We start from the raw sequence: 9,006 nt of genomic DNA, 5'->3' as shown, positions 1-9,006 counted from the left end.
GAGTTGTCCCAGAATGAAGTGCCAGGACGAGAAAATGCAACCTGTGACCCTCGATCTCTACCCACCTGCACCCTCCAGCAGGCTTTGGGCAGGGGGTGGGCATCGCTGGGACAGTGGGGAAGAGTTGACTGTGACTGTGGGTTAGACCCCCAAGTTGCACCAACGCGAAGCTTCCTGATTTTGATCACTGCGCTGCGGTCCTATGAGAGAAAGTCCTTGACCTTGACACATGCACGCTCTCTGATGGGTCCGAGGAAAAGAAAACCTGGGTATGTGCCTGAGACAGTGTTAACCTACTGGAGAATCTGAATGAAGGATTCCAGATTATCATGCTTTTCTTTTTTTTTTTTAAAGATTTTATTTATTTATTTTTAGAGAGGGAAAGGAGGGAGATAGAGATAGAGAGAGAAACATCAATGTGTGGTTGCTGGGGGTATGGCCTGCAACCCTGGCATGTACCCTGGCTGGGAATCGAACCTGGGACACTTTGGTTCCCAGCCCGCGCTCAATCCACTGAGCTACGCCAGCCAGGGCTATCGTGTTTTTTTCTTTTAACTTCTTTTAACTGCTCTGCGCCGTTGAAATTGTTTCGAAATCAAAAGTGCTTAAACAGATCTAAGACACGGTCTCCCTGCTTCCTCTCTCTCGTCGCCGCCCACCCCATTCCGTCTCCTGCAACCCCTGCCCCCCAGAATGCTTTCATTAGATTATTGTAAATCGTTCTCGAGTTCCCATAGGCAAATATAAATGAGAATAAATATCATGTGCGTCTCCACCCCTCTTCTTCCCACAAAAGCAGCATGTTCTGCGTGATACTTTAGTTCGCTTTTTCACTTAGCAGTGTGGTCGTCCCATGTTGAGTTGGGCTGTTGGGTCCTCGCTCTTTGTAACCCCATCTCCTGACCCAGGGGGCCCAGCGCCCCCTTCTAATGATCTAATAACTCACCTGCCAGCACTCAGGTGTGCCCAGCACAGTACTGCTGGCCTACCTGCCACCATGCTTCTTACATCCAGTCTTCCCCAAGGATCCACCATGCCAGCGCCAGGCCAGTGGGCTGCTAGCCCGCTTCTCTCCTCCCCCTACCCTCTCACTCCATCCTCCACCGGGGGCCAGGGAGTCTGTACAGGAGGGAAGCAGGTCTCCACTCTGCTCTCCGTACTTCAAAGCCCCAGCGGCTGCCCTCTGGGCTGCACTCGGATCCGACTGACCACACAGGCTCTGCAGGATCGGGTGGACTCACTCACCCCACCCGGCCTCCCCAGCCCGCAGGCCTCTGGTCTTTCTCGGGGGGCGGGGGGGGTGGGGAGGCAGCTCTTCCCAGCCTCAGCCTCTGCACTTGCAGCACCCTGCCCGACTGGAACTTTCTCCTCCTTCAGGCTTGCACTGGAATGTCAGCCCTTCTTCCCAGGGCTCTGGCTCTCCAGCCCCGAGCCTGCCTTATCGGAGGGAGCCCCACCCACGGCCCTCCAGCACGTGCTTGCTTTAATTCCATCTTGGCACCGTCACCACGTAGGAAGGCGGCTTGTTTATTTAATCGTTCAGCTTGTTTTCTGTCTCCCAGCTAGAACGTCAGTCAGTTCCGTGAGAGCGGGGATGGTCCATCTGTCCGTGGCTGTAACCCCGGGGCCTAGAACAGAACCTGGCATGCACCGAGCTCATCAAAGCCAGAGGAAGGCACTGTCGTCACCCCATTTTATCGAGGCAGTAACTGGGGGTCCAGGAGAGCCTTGCTCTGGGCACCCTGAGAGTCAGGGGCGTGAGCCAGGCCTACCTGGCTCACAGAATAGACCCAGTTTTAAATGCTGGTGGGGTGGGGGGGCAGTTCCACCAGGCCCGTCCCTCTGAATAAAGTCATTTATTCATTCACCATCAACGTCAGCACCTACTGTGGGGTGGCTGTGAAGGGCAGCCTGGGGGCCTGGGACACAGTAGGCCTTCAGCAAATCGGTGCCGAGCCCCCGCATCCCCCCCAACTCTCTAACTTTCCCCCAACTCTCTAACTTCCCTTCAGGGAGGCCGGCTACAATTTGGCGATTGTTAGAGAACTTTTTTTTTTTTTTTCTTTTGGGAGGAAAGCTGCAAGTCATTAAGGGCTGCTCCCGGCCTGCGGGTCACCATTTCCTGTTTAGAAGAAAGAATCATCTCTCCTTTGGAACATGAAGCTCCCCCCACCCCCAGCCCGACTCCGGCTCCGGGACGCCTGCACGCCTGCTCAGCTCCCCGCAGGAAACTGGCACCTTCAGCACCTTTTGTGCTCAAAGAGGACACTCATTTTCTCCTGGCCCCAGGAGGGCCCCCGAGGTGAGGTCACCACGCCAGCCCCGCCAGCCAGGAGTGAATTATCCCAGCCCAGGACGCAAGCTGACTGTCTTCCCCGTCCTGTCCTGGAGCAGGAAGCTGCATGACCCCTACCCTTTGGCCTGGCTTCTCACCCTCCTGGCTCCAGCCAGACAATTTCCTTGCATCAAAGGCCATTTGGTACCCAGCAGCTCCACGGAGGTGTGGGTCCAACAGGGAGGCTGGAGCAGGACCCAGAGCCCTTGGAAACAGGAAGGACATCCTCTGCCCCCTCCTTGCTCACAGCATTCTCCTGCGCTGGCTGGGAGAAGCGGCCGATCCCTCTCCCCAAGTCCCGCAGTGCCGGGCAGAGCCCCCAGCCTGGCCAGCTGATGAGACCCAGGCAGCCAGCTTCTTGGCCCGTGGGCCTGGTCACCCTCAAAAGGGGACAATGACAGCAAGGCCACACGCACAGAGTGCAGGAACCCGCACCCACACCCTCACTGTCCAGCCGGCTACAGGTGTTTCCCAGCCTCCACATCACACAGGACGTGGGGCTCAGAGGAACATCCACTTGCACAAACAAGGTCCCCGACTGGCAAACCCAGGCCTCCAAAGTCACATGACGTTTGCGAGGACGTGATTTAAAGCTGTGTCAGGAACATGCAAGTTCCAAGAAGCCCTGCCCCCTCCCGCCTCCCTCCAAAGGCCCTTTGAAATACCCATTCCCCTAGGAAACCAAGCCTTTCTTATATATAAATTAACCGCTTTATTGAATATCAATAAACTGTACATATAACTATACAAAACGTTTCCGTAGTACAAAATGTTGCTTGCAATATAAATACCAGTGTACCTTTAAAAAATGTAAACATCTTCCCCCTGGGCCCACCTGTCGGGGCCCTGAAAATAGTTCTGGGAGACACATTGGTGGGGCTGGGGCACCCTGGACTTGGGCCCCCGACAAGTGATGGCAATTACTCACATTCCCTTTTGAGACGCTGTTAAACTGCCCGTGAAACAGGTGCCACCGCGACAAACTGGAGGCCGAAATAGCTGCCCAGGCCCCGGAGCACCCTGGGGTCTAGACGGTCCTCAGCCGGTGGCCACCCCCGCAGGCCCGTGGGTGCCCCCGGGGGCGGGTTATTGCAGTTACTTGCACCTCCTGGAGAGGTGGCCTGAGGCTTTCTGGGGTGGGGAGGAGGGAGGTCCCCTGAGCGGGGCGGGGGCCTCCCCTCAGTCTGTTGGCTTTTGTCCTGCAGCTCAGAGCGGCCGTATCCAAACAGTTTGGATACACAGGCCCACACAGAAAGGCCCGCTCCAGAATGCGGGCGGCAGTGGCTGCCACAGGGGCCGCCCTCCCAACAGCCGTGCGCAGGATCAGCTGAGGCCCCAGAGCGAACACAACCGGAAGGGGGTCCTCAGCGTCCGTGGGGCCCACGGAGGGGCTCGGAAGGGAATTCCACGGCGGTGAGGAGGATGCGGGGGTCCCTCCTTCCAGAGCTGGGGGGAGGCTGCTGCATGGGGAGGGTCTGGAGAGGCAGAGGGAGCCCCGGGGGGTCAGCGGGGGCCCCCCGAGCAGCCAGACTCTTGGTGCTTGTGGAGCAGGGACATGCGGGAGAAGGTGCGGGAACAGGTCTTGCACTGGTACTTCTTGACGTCCGAGTGGGTCTGCAGGTGGGCCCGCAGGTTGGAGCGGTCGGCGAAGGCGCGGCTGCAGTGGGAGCAGGAGAAGGGCTTCTCCCCTGGGGAGAGGGAGGGAAGCAGGAGGCTGTCAGGAGACTGCGGAGTTGCTGGGGACGACAGCTGACGTTTACTGAAATCCCTGCTCCTCCACCCCCAGGCTGCAGCGCCCTCCTCACCCCCGTGACCCAGGAGCCCCGTGACCCAGAAAAGCCAGGCCGTGCCCAGTGTCCAAAGGCCTGGTTTTCAGCTGGGAGCTCGGGCCAATCGAAGCACTTCACGCTTCTCCCTCAACCCCCGCCTGGCCTCGGTTTAGAGGCGGCGGGACCCAGGCACCGAGACACTGAGCAGCGAGTGCAGGGCTGCCCAGGGGGAGCCAAACGGCCTGCCTGCAGGGGCCTCGATTTCTGCCGCCGCCCCGGCCGCCTCTCAGTTCAGGAGGCCGTGGTGGCGGCTCCTTATCATCGCTCCTGAACTGGTTTCATCTGGGAACGAGGCCTGCGAGGAGACTTACAGGCCTTCTCCAGGCTACCCCCCTCCCCGGGAAGCTGGGCCACTGCTCTGAGCCAAATGGAAGCTGACCACACTCAGGGTGACTTCAAGTCTCCTGTCTGCTCCCCCATCAGCCCGAGTCCCGCAAGGGCAACGGCCTCCCGTGAACCCATTCCGAGCCTCCAGTCCAGAGGTCTCGGGAACTTTTTCCGTCAGGACTTGTTCAAACCCCTCCCCACCTGTGACCCTCACACCACCTGCCTGGCCAAGACTTTTTCCGTTTGTTTGTTTGTTCTGGGCCAAGACTGTTTTCCGGAAGTCTGATACCCAGGGCTGGGTACACAGTAAGTGCTCAATAAGTGCTTATACAATGAATAAGTTTTTTCTCAAGGCCTCAGAGAAACCTAACCCATCGATCACCATCAGATTATTGCACTGTTCACCAACTTTTCATAATTCCTGCCCCAACCAAGAGGACAGAGTTTGCAGGCCTAAAACGTTGATGACATATTTTGTTTTGTTTTCCTTAGGGGTACAGCAATTTCTGCCCCAAAAAATCAGAATAGTAACTCATTTCACAAATACTTATCAAGCTCCCACATGTGCTTGGCACCCTTTCATAACATGGAATATTCTTTCCCCCAAACACCATTCTCCTACCCTCCCACTGCTAGGCCCCTGGACCCTGGCCCTCCGGTGAAATCCCTCCGCTGGAATTCCAGGCAGCCAGGAATGAATGAATCGCAGGAGCCTGCTCGGTGCCTGAGGCGCTGGCACTGGGAAGGAGACGCTCCCAGTTGGCTGCCTGAGGCTGTGCGGAACCACCCGTTCACAGGCTCCGTCTCCTAAGGCAGTCAGGGGGCTCCCTCGCTGGAGGAGTGGGAAAGGAATGTCGTTGGGTCTCTCATTATTGATCACCCTCTGCATACCAGGCCTGCAGCGTTTGATGACTGCATTCTGCGAGGCCCAAGTGAAGCTCTTCCTCATTCACGCGCTGCCTCGTGAAGAGAGCTCACTGTGAGCAGGGCCTGGGGAACGGGGTGGAGGCCTGTACTCCCGGGGGCACAGACAGCCAGCGTCCTCTGATCGCCTTGGCGAGGGGAAGGAGCCCTGGGCTGCAGCATTATAGGCTGAGACTTAGGAAAGGACCTTCTCTGTGCCTCAGTTTCCTCATCTGTAAGGTGGGGACTATGGCACCTTGCACTGAAGGCTGGAGGCTGGTGGAGTCCCTGCGTTAACACGGGTGAAGGGGAGCCCACGCAGCAGCGCTCACTGAACGCCACCTGCATGCTCCGTGTTAGATAGGAGCCTGAACGGCGGGACAGGAGGCCTTGTCGGGTGTGATGGGGTGGAGGTTCGTGGGCCAGCAGCAGGCACAGACCCCCGCCCCTCACTGAACCCCCACCCCCAGACGCCTTTATGGTGCTCCTGGCGAGTGTGAAATCGGCACCAGGCCGGCAGGGACAAAGGCCGCCGAGGGGGGCACTGTACATGCGATACTCCCGGGATTAAAGGGGCCTGACACGCTGTGGGCCAGCAGCTGCGGCCCGGAACAGGTGCTGGGCACCGCTGCCCTATATGCACCTGCTCCACCCCGCCAGCCCCCACCCACTGGGGCCACCATTAAGGCACACAATGGGTGTCACTGAGGATGGCGATGGTGCATTTCAACAAGCTTTTTGTGTCGGAGCCATGCCTTTACATTAAAATAACGTCCCATGAGAGGAGAGGGAAGGAGGGCACCCCAGGGTTTCAACCCCGGCCCCAGTGGAACCCCATCAGCTGGGCAGGAACCCAGGACAGCAGAGGCCAGACAGTTGGATTTTTAAGTGTTGAAATCAGTGCCATTTGTGCACCAAGTGAGAGAAACGGGTAGCAATAGTCTGCAAGATGGGGAGGATGCCGGGCCACTTTGTGGGAGTATTAGCGACACCAATAATGCCTGCAGACTGCATTACTCACAAACCACCCCCAACCCTCGTGGCTCAGAGGTCAGCCCCTGGGCCAGGAAATGCCAGAACTCAGTCTCCAGCTGGACAGCTTGACCCCAAAGCTGATAATATGACCCTTGAACCTTCTCCCTCAACAGTCACTCTCTAAAAAGCAGCCTGAAGCTCTGGCTGGGTAGTTCAGTTGGTTGGAGAATTGCCCTGACACACCCAAGGTGGTGGGTTCGATCCCAGGTCAGAGCACATGCAAGAGTCAACCAATGAATGCACAGGTAAGCGGAGCAACAGATAAAGATTCCTCTCTTTCTCTAAAAAAATAGACAAGATTTTAAAATAAAAAATAAAAAGCAGCCCCAAACATCAACCCTGATGCTTTAGGATGATGCTCCAACAAACTGAGCCACCCAGTCAGGGCCTAGTACTCTGTTTCTAAAACACCAAGACATAATCTGTTTTCTGCCAGCTAAGGTGTTCCCAGGGCTGCAGGACAGGATTTGAGTTTATCTACTTCAGGGTGGGGGCGGGGAGAGCAGACCTGAGAACCATCACGATGATAACTTAGGGTAGCCGCCCTATACAGCACCACCATGCTCTACCTTATATGACCAATCGGAACCCCAGGTTCAGAGAAGTTAAATCACCTGTTAAAGGCCACACAGCAGGGAAGCAGAACCAACACCAACGACCGTTTTTTGTGCAGGCTGATCAGGTGCCAAGCCCAATCCAGAGCTTTCCGTATTCTTTCTTTCATCTAACCCACACAGAAAACCCCCGGCGGGAGGTATCTCGTGCTCAATTTACAGATGAGGAAACTGAGGCTCAGAGTGAAGCACCAGCCCAAGGTTTGAGGAAGTCCTCAAAGCAGCATTCAGAGCCAGGTGGGGGGCCTCTAACAACATCCTGCCTGGCCGAGGTGGGGGTAGGCTGGGGGCGTGTGGGGCAGGGAGGGCCCCTTCACACCTGGCTCCAACAGCGAGGTGTTGGTTGCACCTTCCCCATATCCAGCGCCAGCCCATTTGGCCAGGCAACTGAGACTGCAGAGGCGCTTACATTTCAGAGGGCCAGGCCCCTGAACTCCCGAGCTAGAGGACTCGGTTTCTACCATCTGGAAGTGACCGTAAACCCAGGCTCACAAGAGCTGGTGAAGAAGGCAGTGGGGACCGTGAGGGGGCAGCCAGTCTGCGGGGACACTCACCGGTGTGGGTCCGGACGTGGCCTTGGAGCAGCCAGGGCCTGGAGAAGGCCTTCCCGCAGGTGGCGCAGACGCAGGGCAGCGTGTGGCTCCGGATGTGCATCTTAAGCGCTCCCAGGCTGATGTACTCCTTGTTGCAGTACTTGCAGTTGAAGGCCTTGCGGGACTGGGGGTCCTTGGCCCCTGAGAGCCCGGACAGCTGCTTGGGCAATGGGCCCAAGCCTGGGAAGGCAGCATAACCTTCGGCCTCCAGGGAAGAGGCTGAGGTGGAAGAGAAAGAGGAAGGTGCTGGTGAGGGTGGGCTGGGGGGCTGGGAGCCTTTTCCACTGTCCTCGTCTGACAGGGAGGTCAGCTCCACAGCCTTGGGGATCTCCTGGGGCAGAAGGGAGGCCCAGCCAATTGGCTGGGCCTGGGGTGCCAGGAGAGAGTCCCAGATGAGCGTGGGCAGCGAGGCCGTGGGGTTGAGGACCTCAGGAGGCGGGATGGCCGCCAGCAGGTGGGCCTGGTCGTAGGGCTGCTGGAAGGTAAACTCTGAGGAGAGGCAGAGAGAAAGGCAAGGTCAGGTGTTAGATCAGCCCCTCAACAAACCCTAGCCTGGTGGGGGCCAGGGGCTGAATGCGGCAGACACTCGACTCTTATTAGATAAATCAAAGCCTCGGACGGATAGGTTCCTGCCCTTGCGGAGCCACCTCCTCACCCAGGTCCTGGATCTTCCACCTCAGCCTCCAGAACTCACAGAGAGGATCCCCTCTTTCCAGCACCAACTCAAGGGGCTCACTCCTCGGAATTCCCCAAGTCCCCAGCCTAAGACAAGACCCGGGCCCCCAATCACCCCAGGTCTGAGGCACCACCCGAGTCCCATGCCCCCCCCCCGCCCCCATATACATCTCTTCTCCCCCCCCCCCTCGAATCCTCGGGACTCCGGACTCCTCCCAGCGCCTAACCGGTGTCTCTCCCAAAGAAGCGCCCCGCTCTCATTTCTCACTCGCGGGGTTCTCCCGCCTCTGGGCGGCTGAGAACTGCCCTCAAACCAAGACCGTCGCCCTCGAAAAGCCCTCCCCCAACCGCCCGATCCACCTGCCGCGGGCTCCCCTACCCCTCCTCCCATTTCCCCGTTCCGAGGCCTTTGACTCGCTTTTGGCCCCTTGTCCGTCTCCCCATGTCCGCTTCCCTAAAGGATCCCTTCGCCTGCCTCCCCCAAACCCCCACCCCGGGGGCCACGTCCACTCACCTGGAGAAGAGTCGTGCAGCTCGCTGTAGTTGGGCCTCCGGCGGGAGCAGGCAGGCTTCCTGACGAGGAAAGAGCGCGGCATGGTGGCCGAAGCAAGCCGGGGTCGCCGAGCCGCGCTGGCGTCGCAAGCAGCCTCTCCGGCGAGGCCGATCCGCAGCGATTTGAGCTGAGTCGGGCCGCC

General features: G+C 58.2%; 1 protein-coding gene across 1 annotated transcript; it reads right to left on the bottom strand.

Annotated features, from left to right (window-relative positions):
* Positions 1-3,027: 3,027 nt before the first annotated feature.
* Positions 3,028-9,006, bottom strand: SNAI1 (snail family transcriptional repressor 1). Its single transcript, XM_028524180.2, has 3 exons — positions 8,826-9,006; positions 7,598-8,125; positions 3,028-4,023 (listed from the first exon to the last, which is right to left on the bottom strand). The coding sequence occupies exons 1-3, from the start codon at positions 8,905-8,907 to the stop codon at positions 3,839-3,841; spliced, it is 795 nt and encodes a 264-aa protein (XP_028379981.1). The 5' UTR covers positions 8,908-9,006; the 3' UTR covers positions 3,028-3,838.

Source organism: Phyllostomus discolor, chromosome 9 (assembly GCF_004126475.2).
Source record: "Phyllostomus discolor isolate MPI-MPIP mPhyDis1 chromosome 9, mPhyDis1.pri.v3, whole genome shotgun sequence".
NCBI classification, from domain to species: Eukaryota; Metazoa; Chordata; class Mammalia; order Chiroptera; family Phyllostomidae; genus Phyllostomus; species Phyllostomus discolor.
This window is presented reverse-complemented; position numbering and strand designations above follow the sequence as displayed.